Raw genomic sequence first — 15,504 nt, 5'->3', positions numbered from 1 at the left:
ATATCCCTAACCACCCATTGGCCATTGGTGAAGGGCTTCATGTGCTTTGTTACAATGTGCACCACTTTAAGTCATGCCATCGTTGCCCCTTCATTGGTTGGGTGAATGGAGATTCCTGTTTTTTAAGTGTTGCTTCAGTTCGTTCACTCACAGTTTGTAGCACGTTGTCGGCAGGAGTGTCCTGTGCAAAGTCACCATGGACCTGTGCGTAGTGGCGCTCCATGTTGCTTCTTTTTCCAATTGAAACGATGGCTCAGTATATGAAACACACACACTTGTCCTCCACATTTGTAAAAAATTAATATAAACTTCAAAAGTCTCTTTCTCACCCTATGTGGAAATAGTATGTTATGATACCTTCGTTGGCCTTTATAAATCTGGCCAAATGGCTGCTGTCTGTAAAGCTGCTGAAATCCAGAGCAATGTGTTGGAGACTCATGTCATTGCCCTTTTAGATAAACACACTACCTTTATTGTAAAACCCAAAATTTTTCATCTTTAATGTTATCTTTAATACTCCAATATGTCGTCCCTCAGCCCTCGTAGATATGCAAACCAGTTCTCAAAGCATTCTCACCCCAAGTCTCCACTTAATAATGTATTTTTTTAAAGCCGTTTGGTATGTCATTTAGATTCACAAAGTCTCCCTTAGTGTCTCATTAGGGCTTTCACAGTCGACTCTGTTGAATGTCAACAACATTTACTACTAAGCATTTTTTTCCTTCTTGTCTAACATGTGGTGAACATCAAATACTCAGGTTTGTCAAAAAACAACATGTTAGTCAAGAAAAAAACCTAGTTTAAAAAGTAACACAACGTTTTCAAATGGTACTTGACATCAATGTTTAGGTTGGAGATTTAATGTTGTTGCAACGCAGAAAGGTTTGCAGACCGAGGCAGAGCTGGCTAAACACTGAAGCTTCAGTGTCCATGAAATGGCAACTAGAGTGAGCATTGACTCTTGGGAGGAGGGGGCGGGGGAGACAGCTCTCTCAAATGCTCTCTCAAATGTTTTAAATTTGGACTGCAGTACCCGGTTTAAACGCTAGGTGTCTGAGTTACGTACATTTTGCTCATTTAATAAAAATACATGTGATTATTGTCATGACGAGTTCAACTTGTTTTCTCAGGCTCTGCTCTGAATGACGGTCAGTGGCACTCAGTGGAGCTGATCTCCAGACGAGGTCGTCTGACAGTCTTTGTCGATAAAGAAGAAGGAGGTGTTGCTCATGCCGGCTACTCCGTCATCACAGGAAGTAAACTCTTCTTTGGTGGTAAGAATACATGCTCTTAAAGTCAATCTAAATGGGGACGCCAGTCACCGAGCTCACAGTCAAAATCCACCAAACTAAAAAAACAAGCAAACATATCTTATAGAACATGATATCAGACATGTTTTCACTTTACTTTGAATTATTTTTTAAATAAAAATTTAAACAGATCTGAGTTGAACTTTCATTAGCATCTAAGAGGATTACGGCTGCACATAATTTATGTTGTGATTCAGCTAAATTTGAAAATAGCTCTGCTAAGCTAAGCTTTTTTTTTATTACCTTTTCTCCCTTTAAGGAGTTTGACTTTAATTATTAATTGAGTTTTCATTTTTAAATTAATTATTCTATTGCTGCATTTTTTAAATCACGGTTAGCTCCTGCCTTTCACTGTTTCACCTTGAAAGAAAATACATTTAATACATCATGAATGATTGACAAAGTTATCATAACCACTGTCCTTCCTTTTCTGTTGTGCCGTGGATTAGACCGGTCATATTTGACCTGAACGATGTGCATTAATATTAGACTTTTTTATGTATGTTGTGTGTTACAGTTGTCTACCGTCCTCTCATTTCTGTCTTTTCTCTGTCCTCCTATCCTTCCTTCCTTCCTTCTTCTACTATTTTTGTCTTTCCTCTGTCCTCCTACCCTTCCTTCTTCTCTCTCTAATTTCTCTCTCTCTGTTCTTTCCTCTCTTCCTTCTCTGGAATCTTTTCTCCTTAAATCTTTGTTCAACCAATATTGCAGTCGTGGCGTGTTCTCTAACTGCCTCAGGCTTTTTATGGCCTCCCTCATACACTCTAATACATGTGCACAATCCCTATCTCCTTTTTCCACATTAAGCCAGCTGCTAAGAATATAATATATATTTTCATTTGATCAAGGCTTGGCCTACATTTGCGTAACTGCAGCCACTTTAAGATCTAAAAAAAACGAAAAAAACACCACAGCTCAACTCTCTTGGTGGCAGGACATATTTACCACAGTGTAACAGAATAGTTATCTTTAGTTAGTCACAAAGGGTTTTGATATTGTCCACTCTGCTGTCATGTCTCTCTCTTCATTGTGGGTTTTATTGACTCTGTTGTCTTTACTCTCTGGTTCAGGTTGTCCAGCAGAAGAAAACAGTCAGGAATGCAAAAATCCCTTTAACATCTTTCAAGGCTGCATGCGTCTCCTCAGCGTGGACAACCAGCCAGTGGACCTGATAATGGTGCAGCAAAGACTGCTGGGAAATTACAGTCAACTGCAGATCGACATGTGTGGCATCATTGACAGGTAAGAACCACCGAAACTCCTCTCACTGGTCCAACAAGCGCCACCATTTTACACTCTCCGCCGTTACTGACACACCCTGACACCAACGCTGATATCACAATGTTAGTCTCTTTTCATCGATCACTTTGTGTTTGAACTATCTAAGAATTGATCCTCCTTGGAATATAATTGTGGGAAACAATTGAGTGTCCAGGATAAAACTTTTGGAACAAATTTGCATATATAACAACAGAACTGCAAAAGAAGCACGGCTCTGACCTTATTATACCTTCATTTCTAAGCCCAACAAATCCATCACATCCTGGGATTCTAATCACAAAACATCCTCAGGCGAAGGAGCTCCCACCTGACTGTGTTAGAAGAAAGTAAACTAAAATAATTGGTGCGTCTGTCCTAACATTAGGACTCCTCAGGTTTTGTTCTGTTAGGAATTCACAAAGGATTAGAGCTGTAAAACGAGCTCCGAAATCTGAGAGGTAGTCTGCAAAACTTTTGCACTCAGTGTGCTGCTGCAGGCAATGTGTCTCAACATAACGGGATTTTTGATGGTGGCTATTTAGTTTAAGTCAATCCGCCAATAAGTTAATTATTCAATCTGCGTGCCGATACATCAATAAGAACAACAAACTTCAAGGTTGATATTTTCCTGCATTTCATGTAGAATCCTTAGTGACGCATGATTTATTTTCTCACATATTAGGTTCAGGATAAAGTTTGGATTGATGAAGTCCTTAAAGACTATTTCATACCAGGAGAGGGGTTCGAACCCACGAGGACTACTGTCCATTGGAACTTAAGTCCAACGCCTTAACCACTCGGCCATCCTGGTCACTGTGATTTGCTGTTTTACCTATGGTTCCTCATTGGCGATAAACCCCCATGAAGCACACCTACAGAGTACAATTTGAAGCCAGGATAGCATGTGGCAGTTACATCGTCCTGGTTTGTTCCCATATTTGACTTATGACAAATGACTCACTAACATATCTATAGTATGTGATTTTCTGTCCCACAATCAGTTTTCCTAAAATGTGAACACACAGTGAATCATCCTGTGTTATATATGCACCCCTAAAAATGTCTAGAAAGTCTTGGCTGGCCTGAAGTCTTCCTGACTTGCCTGTTCACATATACGCCAAACAGCAGGAGACTTCACTGTCACACTTAAGTTCATCAAAGGAACATCAGCACTTCAAATGGTCGGTCTTGAAGGATCTTCAGAATAATTAAATGTGGCACAGTAAACAACATCAAATTGGTTGCAGAAGGTCGCATCACTGCATGGGTACTTACGATCTGTAGATCCACTTCAGGAAACCCACTTTTTACCAAATCTAACTTCTAATGCAGAAAGTTAGCAATCAATAAAGACTTGTATGACTCTGATCATGCTTAACATTTTCACAAATTGTCCAGTCAATCAGTGTAAAGCTACAAATGTTTACCAGGAGTGGGGTTTGAACCCACGTGGGCTCTTGCCCATTGGATCTTAAGTCCAACGCCTTAAGCACTCGGCCATCCTGGTGGTATTACATATCTCTTTCGTCAAACAAAAAGGACCTTTTGTCTATGGCATCTTGTTGACCTGTAACCAAGTAAAATGAAACGTCTTTCTCCATGAATATGTCCTTCAAAAGAAACCATTATAAAAAAAGAGTTCAGTATAAGCCTGCTCTTGTTTAACTTGTTCCTGAGATTACATTTGTTGTGATTCAGAACTACATCATTGGCAAGTGTGGGCAACGATAACATGATTATAGGACTTTGATGTTTAGATTTTTCATGAAAAACTTTTTTTTTTCCTTTGACAAAAGTAACTGTGGATCTAGACAGCAACTTCGCCTATAAGTTGGTGAGACATATCAGTGTTTGAGTATATAATCAAGTCATCCTGTAGATAATGCTTTACTGAGAAGACTAAACAGGAGTTATATCAGCTGGTCATCCACCAATACTTTACCAGGAGTGGGGTTTGAACCCACGAGGACATTTGTTCATTGGATCTTAAGTCCACTCGGCCACTTGGCCATCCTGGTACCAGTCAGTGATATTCAGTACATTAAATTTCTGCAAAGTGCCAAACAGAGTTTAAGAAAACATTTGGTGCCTGTTTCCTACCAAAATGTAAAATTGAAAAAATGGGATCTGAACTCATTTCATCTTAGGGAAACATCTTTCCACTCCCATGGTTGGAGGGTAATATTACCAGGAGTGGGATTTTAACCCACGAGGACTTATGATGTCCATTGAATCTTGAGTGCAACGCCTTAACCACTCGGCCATCCTGGTCACAATTGACACATTCATAACCAACACTTGCAGCTCTGATAAATGTATTCAACCAAAACCCACACCTTCATTTCCCCAATAAGTTATCTTGAACTGTCCTACTTAGTGGGACATCAAAACAATGAATTTATCATTAGAATCATTAATTAACACTAATTCCCGTTGGTTTTTGGGGGTTTTAAAGCATTCAGATATCCCGTGTGCTCCACACATTTTCTTTATCCATCTTTGATACCAAAACAATTTATGGCATTGGATGTTTGAAATCAAACTGACATCACTACAAATTCACATTCATTAGACAAATAAGCAGCTAAACGAGGCTTACTAGATGTTCAACAATACATTGATGGGCCGGATACAGACAGAACCAATAGCTATTCTGTCTGTCAGAAGTTCCTTGATGTTTTGTTTTAGTTCTGAGTTGCTTCAATAGTTTTGTCATCCAAGTTGAAATGAGACAAAACTTTTGAGGAAGTGAAATGTAATCTTTTTTTCTTCTTTGATTTTTTTGGCAGAGTAGTTTTTTTGTGAGTTGAAGAGGTATGGAGTGTCAGATCCAGGAAAGGAACAAACAAACACAAAGAATGAAAAAGCATGCACTCACAGTCACAGCGTTTCCTTTCCAATAAGGAATAGAGAATTATTGCTCAGTGGCCTGAGGTGTGAAATAACCACTGACAGCCCTGTTTGCTTTATTTCCCCCTCATATCTGACGAATCAACATGCCTGCCTGTGTTTTCTCTCATCTCTCACCTGTTTCTCACCAGAATAATAAGTGTTGTGCTCACCTTGGTATCTGCCTTTCGTTTTGAATTAATCAGCTTTGATTGAGCCTTCTTCAATTAGCACTACGATGAAACGAGAAGTGACACTTTCAATGCAAATAGCAATCATAAAGGAGACTGTTTGATTTAGCAGAATTTATTACAAGGGCCTGTTAAACATAAACTAACAAAACCAAGAGAGAATATCAGAATTTCATTTTACTGAAATTAAAAAGGACTTCATCAAAAACTAAGTACAGGACAATATCTCATTACAGTCTGATGTTGGTGCATGGAGTCACAGAGTCACTAACACAAACACAATTTAATCTGAGGTAAACATTAATGTCTTAACCAAATGTTGTGGAAATCCATTCAATATTAGCGTAGACATTTCAAATAAGATTACAAATGTCTATGTAGAGGAAGAGAGCGAGTCAGCGAAGTCAAACAACGTCCCCAAATAGAAGCCCAAACTTTTAGTCTTTGAGAAGAGTTTGAGGGTTTTTTGAAAGGGCAGCTAAACCAAACCCATTTGGATTCATTACCTGTGGAAAGTACATTTCTAGACAAAATTAAAAGCCAATCCATCCAATAGTGGTCAAGATGGTATGTTTGTACCAAAATTATCGTCAAACCAAATTATATACTGGAATTTTCCAATAGCCAGCCATAGTGCTAACATGACAGATGGTGAAAAAAGACATTAGTAAAAAGATTAAAGGAAGCATTTTTGTCAATTCATATGATTGAGTGCTGTAAAAAAAAAAGAGCATCATCATCATAATGCATTTCATGAACTCCATTTTCACCTCTGTATGAGTACTTAACAGTTTTCTCACATCAGGAGAAAATGTTACATTGAGCAGAACTAATTACCCACTGTCAGTTTGACGCTCAAAACACATCGCAATTAAAGCAGCAATCATAACAGCCAAAAACTCTACTCTACACAGCAACCAGCAGACACACTCCAATACATTTAAAACCTTTTTATACTTTATGTATAAATAAAGCTGCACACAAGCCTAATTTTCAGCTCAGAAGGAGAATCTGCTCGAGTGGGTTTAATCAAATATCTCCCCGTTTTTACATTTATTTGAATATTGTTCAGCAGAATTCACAGATCAGACTCTCTCACTGGAACAGAACAAGATAGAAGATGATGGCTCCCACTATACTTTCCCCCAATGTAGCTCTGCTGATTAAATTTGAGATTCATGGGATATAAAGCTTAAAGGGAAAATGGAGTTTAAGACACAGCTTCCACGCACTCTTCTTAGAGCAGAGTGTTGCGTCTGTATTAGTGTGTCTGTGTGCAGACTTAATAACAGGTCCACCCAATGCAATGAGTACCAAACAGAAGCAGCCATGCATTTAATAGACTTGACCTATCAGTCATATAACCGGGCTCAGACTGATTCAGATCTAATTTACTTCAGTCCTAAGCCACAATGCAAGCAACATGGTCAGGGAGTCAACAGAAGGCAGTCTATTTCCTGTTGGGTGAACAACCCAGGGAATAAAGGCAACAACTACCTCCTCAGCCAGTCAGAGCTTTTTAGTTCTCTATGTTTTATATATACAAATAGCTGGAAATGAGGCCAATAAATCAGAGCATTGAGTTAAACAATGGGAAAACAAAACCTAGTTATTAAGGACATTTTAAATGGCTTTTATCCAACAGTTCCAGCGCTTTCATGTCATCCAATTTATTGTCACAATTTGAAAAGAAAACTCTAAACAACATTAACTGTAGATCTAGACGGCAACTTCTCCTATCAGTTGGGGAGACATATGAGTATATTATCAACTCATCCTGTATTAACTGTAAGTGATTAACTGAGAGAAGTAAGCAGAAGTTATGATAATCTGGAGTAGAGGGAAGTGGCTGTACCAGTAGTTCACCAATACTATACCAGGAGTGGGGTTTGAACCCACGAGGGCATTTGCCCATTGGATCTTAAGTCCAACGCCTTAACCACTCGGCCATCCTGGTGGAATTTGGTGTTTCATCTTTGATGTTAACTCGAAAGCACTCGTGTCCATAGCGTTGATTAATTATTTCTTGGCACATTTTCCCACCTGGTTGAGTTCCTGTAACCTGGAAAGTTCAGTCTAGACCTGCTCTTGTGGAAGAGTTTCCTGAGGTTACTTTTGTTATGATTTTAACACTATATCGATATAAATTGATTGATTTACAAGTGTGGCTCCAAAGCATAGGTCAAGGTTAAATTATTCAACAGGACACAAGCGACATTTAGATTTATTTCACCCAAGCAACAACCTCTATTGTTGAAAAATGATGCCAACACAGAAATGCAAAGAAAATGCAGTCCCCTCAGTGTCCGCTTGAGGCCACATAAGCCCAGGATGTACCGTACACACACCATATTGAAATGTCAATTTTCACAGGTTTTGTAATTGATTGTCTTTTAGCACACAATGAGCAGGGGGTGAATTGTTTTAAATAATGCCACCATGAAAAAAACCTCAGCTTAAGCTCTGTGGTTGTTTTCCAATATGGCAACCACTTTGGAAAGGCATCAAAACCACCCTTTATGTGGGACATCACACAGACTTAGACCATATTTACATATAGTGTGTTGTTTTACCGTGATTATTGATTCAACTTATTATCATGCTCTGTTAATTTCATCAGATTGTGAATATTTACACTAATGCATTTAGGAAATTTAAATAGGCTCAGGAGAGAAAAGGTATTGATGAGGATCTTGAAGGATGAAGCTTCACGTCATCCCAGGAGTGGGGTTTGAAGATGTGAGGACACCTGCCTGTTGGATCTTAAGTCCAATGCCTTAACCACTCAGCCATCCTGGGACCAGACAATGGTATTCAGTACATAAAAATTCTGCATAGTGCTAAACAGGGTGTTGAGAAAATATTTGGTGCCCGTTTCCTACCAAAATGTAAAATTAAAGAAAAATTAAATCTGAGCTCATGAAAGCTTTTACCAATTGCATCTCAGGGGAAATATATTTTTGTTACCAATCTCATGGTTTGATGAATATTTTGAATCTCTTTATAGCAGGAAACACAACCCACCAAGAGAGCACTTGGTGGGTTGTGTTAAAGGTCAAGCAGAGGGTAATATTACCAGGAGTGGGATTTGAACCCACGAGGACTTACGTCCATTGCATCTTGAGTGCAACGCCTTAACCACTCGGCCATCCTGGTCATGTTTAAATTATAATCCTAACCAACAGATACAGCTTTGATAATTTGATTCAACCACAACCCACGCCTTCATTTCCCCAATAAGTGATCCCTCATTTCTCAGCTGTCACTGTTAACCATATTTCCACCTGTGGCCAAAAGGATGTGCTTGTTTGGCCAACATAGACATTTATGCATTATGTTATAAAATGTGGACCTAATTCTTTACAATATATGAGATAATGTTTCTGTTTGACTGCAGAGTTGACAAACTGGACATCTAACAAAGCAGTAAAATGACTGACCAAATAAATGTCCTGTGATGGTAATAAACTTTGTTTTATTTCACATACTTCCCTGGAACCTTTGGCTCCAATGTAATTTTGAAAAGAGCTATAGTCACCATCACTTGCAGTATATTCATTAGATTAGTCACAAGCAATATACATATTTTTTGTTTCTTTGTAGTGTTTAGTTGAGGTTTGTTTTATTCTTTCCAAAACTTGAAGCTCATCAACACACAAAGACAGAATAATCAATTCCTTAATTTGGGAAAGCAGATCTTCCATGAGGCATATCAATGCAGCTTTACTGTCTCAAATTACTGCATTTGTTAATTGATAATAGCTTGTCCTCACCTCCATTGAGTTGACATTGATGTTATTGGAAGTAAATGGTGTGGAAGAGCCAGTTAGTCATAGTATCTGCCCATTGGATTTTAAGTCCAACACCTTAACCACTCAGCCATCCTGGTGGATGGTGCTTCTAAGCAGTCAATTGGAGTAACTTGGAATTGGAGTTATTTTTAATGAACTCTCCCTGAACCCTTTACTTCTTACAGCAATGGTAAAATCAAAGAAATGGGATTTCAACCCATGAGGAATAGTATCCATTGAATCTTAAGTACAACACCTTAACCACTTGGCCCTCTCGATTATTTCCAGCCTGTCCACACCTGGAACATTTAATCGGTTATTTGTCCGTACACAACCCACCATGAAACGTTCCTGTCGAGGGAACTTGTGACGTTTTGGAAATACATGAATGATTTTTGGCTGAAGTCATGTGAGGATGTTAAACTGCCATCAAAGTCTTACATAAGGCAATAGTGAAGCATTTCCACCCAAAATACAAGACCACACTAGTTTCCTTGTCCACAAACAGACTCTGTCAGTCTGATCAGAACCATCTTCAAAAGCAGTACACATTAGAGTCGGAGTTTGATAGTTTGACCAATCAGACACGGAATGCCGGCTGTTCATCAGAAGGACCTTGACTTTGGCCGTGACTATTTTCTTCTTCTCATACATGGTAGATTAAACCTTCAGAAACAGAAAAATTCAATACCAGGAGTCGGATTGCTTCTTTAGTGCTAACCGCTCTACCACCTTATGATACTATGACTTAGTCATTGACTCATTGACACTGGCTACTTATTTAGACCATAGGATGGATATTTAATGCTTAAAGCTAAATCCAAAGTTGCCCCTTCATTTTTAAGTAGGTCAATTAATTAAAAAACAGATATTTTGGAAAAACTGAAAATTGAAACAACCTTGTACCATATTACCAGTCACATAAATGCTGTTGAAACCTCTAAAGAACCGTAAGATTTCACCACTTCCAGTCTGAGTTTAATTACAGTACATCCCTGTCTCTGCCAAACTATCTCACTGAGAAACTCTAAATATATAGGAACAAAAGAAACCAAGAAGTGTGGTAATGTGAATTTAAAGTGAAAGCCAAGTGCTTTATCTGCAAGGCTCCAGCTTACGCTTAGATTAAAGCAGTATAGAGATAAATGGGGGTAAAAACTCACAGTGTAGCAGGCTGGCAGGCTGCTGAGTCAGGACTTTTATCTAAATAAAAGGGAGGCTGCAGATTCTGTTCAGTCATCTGTTTTTTTCCCTCAACACTCCCACCTGGGTTTGGAAAAACACACAAACTACTCTGTCACAAACTGTTAAATATGTGAACTCCAACAAAGGTATGTGGTGGTGTAACGAGCATTTTCAAAATTCAGGGACATGAAAAAACACATTTACATACCCTCATGCTCTGAGAAGACCAATCATGCAAATGTGCATGTGTTAAGGTGTGTGTCTGTGTGTGTGTGTGTGTGTGTGTGTGTGTGTGTGTGTGTGTGTAGGTGTGTGTGTCTCAGACGTCCTGGAGGTGCCAGCCGGTCTTGCAACAGATGGAAAGCAGGCAGAGAGGATAATAAAAACAGTATTACTCATCATGTCCTGTTGTCCTCAGCAGAATGAGGTCACATGTTGTCTGAATGTATTTTACCAGAGACACAGGGTGTTAGCGTGTCGGCCTTGTTATTTCCAAGTGTCACTCTGACATATTTCCCCCCCAATTCAGTTGTCCTTTCTAAAAATATCAACACTGAATTATCGAGAGAATAAATCAGACTAATGAACTGTAAGATGGTTGAAAGGTTGTATTATTCTAATTCCTGTCATAGAGTGCACAGTTTGTCGTCTACATCTGTAACCCTTTCTTCTGACTGTGTTACATGTCGGTGATTCATCTTTTTGGACTTTTTATGTGTTGTGTCAAAAGCTTTTTACTAATACTTTGTTGCATCACTGTGGATGTGAGTTACAAAGGAACATATATATCGCAATTTATAAAGCTTGATAAAGTCAAGTCACAGCTCCAATAGTGGAGTAGCTGGGTTCAGAGGTCACTGACTAGTGTGCTGATATCATGCCTATCCTACTTTAACTTCACCTTACCTTTGTAAAGTAACACACAAAGAAACAGCTGAAATGTATCATGAATCCAAACTATCTGTTTATTCTCTTGTGTACATTTTTCAACGCCTCATAACCATTCAACATGTCAGCCCTCCTGTAAATTCTCTCCATGTTTCCCATCTGTTGTTTCTTGGCACATGACCCCTCCCGAACATGTCTTTAAATGTTCAGGGACGAGCTGCATGTGTGAACGCAAACAGACACATGTTTCACCCTGACTTTAGCAGGACTGTTTCCTGTTAACACCCTTTGTAAAATGTCTGTGTGATGATGCACACCAATAGCAATGAAGTATAGTTCAACAATACAACAATATAAGTTCAAAATGAGTAAAAATGTTTTAGAAAATTAACAAAAATATTGATATTTAAAATAATAGGTGTGTTTTTAGTTAACATTTAAAAGTATGAATATTTCCTCTTAGATCCCATCGTCTCGGAGCGTAGTGACTGAAAGCTGCTTCACCAAAAGTTTTAGTTCTACTCTGTTGAACAGCTAAAAGAGAAGAGCCCGAGGATCTGAGGCGCCCTCCTGGTTCTTAAACTAAAAGATTTTAAAACTGGTGTTTGGTGAGCTCTCCTGCTGGTCTTCGTTAGCCCTCGAGCTGCTGCATTGCAACGCAGCAGATCAAAGACAGGAAAGCTCACGGCGAGCACGTCGGCGAGTTGACGATGTTTATATCACACGACTGGGGCTCAACAGGTCTGAGCTTCGTGCACTAAATAAAGCTGCTTCATACTCTTTTTTTGTTTTTCTTCACTAGTATGTTCCCCTTCCACCTGCTAGATGGAAATGTGATCACATCCAATAACAATGCACATTCAAATTAAGGCATAAAACTGTCATATAGTTTTGGACTTTTTTGCTTCACCTGCCAGTTTGGATTTTCTTGTGGAATTGCACGTCATGTGCCCTCTGAGGGACACATGTGAAAAACAAACTCAGGAAGATTTCAGGGTGAAGGCTGACCTGAAATCTTCTAGACATTTCGACGGGTGGTGTTTGTGTAAACAGCTTGTACAGTGCACCACTTCTTTGTTTTCCCCTTTTTCTAATGTCAACATTTTAAATATCAGTGTCACACTTACACACTAATGACTGGCTGGGTACCCTCCTTCAGTCCCCTACACCCCTCCCCTCCCCTCCCACACAGCACTGATGTCATGATGCGGTGATAACAGCGGTGTGATGTTTATCTATAAATAACTCACAGAGCTTCAGTGATGTCTCCTGGGAGCTGGTTTCATTTAAAGAGCTTCTTCAAACAGCACTTTGGAGGAGCAGCTCGCTTCAATCAGCAGAGATCTGCTGCTGCTGCTGCTGAGGGGAAGTGAAAGGATAGCTTCTACTCAGCAGAAAGCTTTTCCTTTTCATCTGTGAAGTAGTGAAATTATTCTTTTGATCTGAAAAGGTAAAGGTTTTTTTTATAATAAATATTCTGCAGGAGTTGTCTTTTCACTCGACATCAGGACGTTGAATTTCTAAAACATACAACCGCCCACAACGTCACCGGAAACATATTCTACTGAACAATGTTTTATTTGACTTTCTATTCCTCCTACACTTCTCTGCAGCACCTTCTAGCTCTGTATTTAATCACACTGATGGTAACCTAATTTATAACCTTGAAGAGCTCCAGCTGAAAGGATTTTTCTTTTGTGTAAATGCAGCAGCAATTTGTGAGAGGTCCTTTTTAATTTACATAAACAGTGATTTGTTTTTAGAAGGCCGTGTGGTGGGATGTTGAAAGCATGGTGCCCTTCATCCTCCATATTTTTTAAGATAGATTGGAGAGAGATGATCTGTAGCCTTGGAAGTTAAATGACAATTAGAGATGTTGAATGCTTACTTAGACTTTGTTATTACCTATTTTTTCTGAAAGATTTTCTCAAACATTATTCCTCTGTTACACTGTAAGTCTCAGAAAACAGATAGGCTCAGGCTGTGGCTCAGTGGTCGAGTTGGTTCTCTCTCTCAACCGTAAGGTCCGGGGCTCGATCCCCGACTCCTTCAGCAACATGTCCGATGTGTCCTTGTTTTTATTTCACTCTTTTTTTCTTCTAGTCCACATCCTGCGCCATAACAGAGGACTACAAGAAGTAGAAACAGAAAACTTAATGAGGATGAAAATCTTAATAAACAATTAAAAAGAACAAAAGACAACACCACAGGCCGAGTGTCAGAGATAATCACAGCAGTGATGATATTCAGTAAAACATCTCAACCTGGAGTGTGATATTACTTTTATATATTTCAGCTCTACGACAGGAATTAAGAAGAAAACAGCAAAAAACATATATAATTATGTTTTCATCCAACAATTCAATTAGTTCCACATCTTAACTGAAACTGGACTGTCGCCAAGCAACCCACATATTCTACGGAAGTCTCTCACTTTGTTTTTCTCCATGGTAACCAGGGACCAGTTCCTTTGTTTTATGTACATTCATTCACATTTATCAAAATAAGAGTCTGATTTGTGACCTATCAGGTTGATCAATAAGACTGACGGTACTCAGAACACCTGACTGAGGCGGAGTCATACACCTGTGATGTTGTTCTAATGGAAAGCCTCTTGTCCAATCAGAATACTCGGTCTGAACTAATTGTTGTGTTAAGATCATTTAAAAGAAGTATTCGACTATAAGAGGTCACTTTAAAGTCAAGGGGTCCTGATGGAAACAGCAGGGTCACCTTAGTCGTACCATACGGCTCCACTGGTTCCAACGACGGAGAGCGTCTCAACGCTTTCTATTCATTGTCTATGGAGAGCCGGAGAGGCAGTCGCGCAATGCACTATAGGATCTTTGCGGCCCGTTTCGAGATGGGCTCCGGCGCGCTCGCCAGACAAAAAAAGACCTGAAGTCTATTCTATGCAAATTAGTCCAGCAACCGCCCCGACCTGCCGCGAGTCTATCCAATCAGGTGCATTCATTCAGGCTACTTCACCTGTTGGGTAACCTACAGCCAAAAGGAGGGAAAACAAAATAAAAGAATATACCAACCGCCATAAAACAGGTAAACGCCCATCAAGCAGCGAGTTGAGTGCTCCAGCGCCATCCCTAGCGTCCTCGCCTGAAGCAGTGGAGCTGTACTGTTACTCTCTTTAAAAATGTACTCAGCTTCTCTCTCTCTCTCTCTCTCTCTCTCTCTCTCTCTCTCTCTCTCTCTCTCTCTCTCTCTCAGGTGTTCTCCGAGTCGCTGTGAGCACGGCGGTCTCTGCAGTCAGTCCTGGACCATGTTTCACTGTAACTGCTCTGACAGCGGATACAGTGGAGCCACCTGCCACAGCTGTAAGTCACCCGTCAGTCAAACATCAGCACGTGAACAGCAAACCTAACGAGCACAGACACTGACAGAGAGACAGAGATAGAGCTCAGATGAGACGAGATGTAAAACTAATTAGGAACGAGGCAGAGTGTCAAACAGACTGATGAAGTTTGTCCCTCGCCTGCTGCATAATTAAACTCAAGAGGGAAGAGAGAAGATTAAACGAGAGCAAACATTTCAAAATGCATTTATGTTTTTACTTCTATAACAAAGAAGATAAAACTAAGATGATAAAAGTCAAGTGTATTCGTGTTCCAACTTTAAAAAGGTAATTCAAAAGCGCTTCATTTATAATGCAGTAAAAGAAGTAAACAGGAATCACAGTAAAGTGATAAAAACAGACACTGACCAAACAAAACTTTACAGTCTATTGATTATATGTTGAAACCTTTAGTGTTTTTAAGGGTTATAATAATAATATCACTTCCTTTTTATTTGGATCAGTATAATTTTTTGTTGCAGCTTGTAAACACAACATCACAACTGGGCTCATCGGCCCCAGAAGCACACACTCACTGCAGGTTGTAGTGTGTGCGTTTACTGCTTGTTCCTACACTGCAAGCTACCGCAAGCTAGCACAAGCTAACCGCTAGTGTTTGGAACCCGTCCAACAGAGAGCAG

The 15,504-nt window shown here is 39.5% G+C and overlaps 1 protein-coding gene and 5 non-coding genes across 6 annotated transcripts in view; 1 reads left to right on the top strand and 5 right to left on the bottom strand.

Moving 5' to 3' along the window:
• The window catches only part of LOC109989878 (contactin-associated protein-like 4), a 113,076-nt gene that overhangs the window by 59,503 nt on the left and 38,069 nt on the right, over positions 1 to 15,504 (top strand). The window contains exons 9-11 of the mRNA XM_065953644.1: positions 1,131 to 1,274; positions 2,381 to 2,552; positions 14,740 to 14,846. Coding sequence (XP_065809716.1) covers positions 1,131 to 1,274; positions 2,381 to 2,552; positions 14,740 to 14,846 — 423 coding nt within the window. The remainder of the gene's footprint in view (positions 1 to 1,130; positions 1,275 to 2,380; positions 2,553 to 14,739; positions 14,847 to 15,504) is intronic.
• trnal-uaa (transfer RNA leucine (anticodon UAA)) lies at positions 3,299 to 3,381 on the bottom strand. The gene has a single exon. It is a non-coding gene; the product is annotated as a tRNA-Leu (tRNA).
• On the bottom strand, positions 3,995 to 4,077 carry trnal-uaa (transfer RNA leucine (anticodon UAA)). Its single transcript has one exon. It is a non-coding gene; the product is annotated as a tRNA-Leu (tRNA).
• On the bottom strand, positions 4,756 to 4,841 carry trnal-caa (transfer RNA leucine (anticodon CAA)). The gene has a single exon. It is a non-coding gene; the product is annotated as a tRNA-Leu (tRNA).
• trnal-uaa (transfer RNA leucine (anticodon UAA)) lies at positions 7,525 to 7,607 on the bottom strand. Its single transcript has one exon. It is a non-coding gene; the product is annotated as a tRNA-Leu (tRNA).
• On the bottom strand, positions 8,724 to 8,806 carry trnal-caa (transfer RNA leucine (anticodon CAA)). Its single transcript has one exon. It is a non-coding gene; the product is annotated as a tRNA-Leu (tRNA).

This window comes from Labrus bergylta, chromosome 4 (genome assembly GCF_963930695.1).
Source record: "Labrus bergylta chromosome 4, fLabBer1.1, whole genome shotgun sequence".
NCBI lineage: Eukaryota > Metazoa > Chordata > Actinopteri > Labriformes > Labridae > Labrus > Labrus bergylta.
This window is presented reverse-complemented; position numbering and strand designations above follow the sequence as displayed.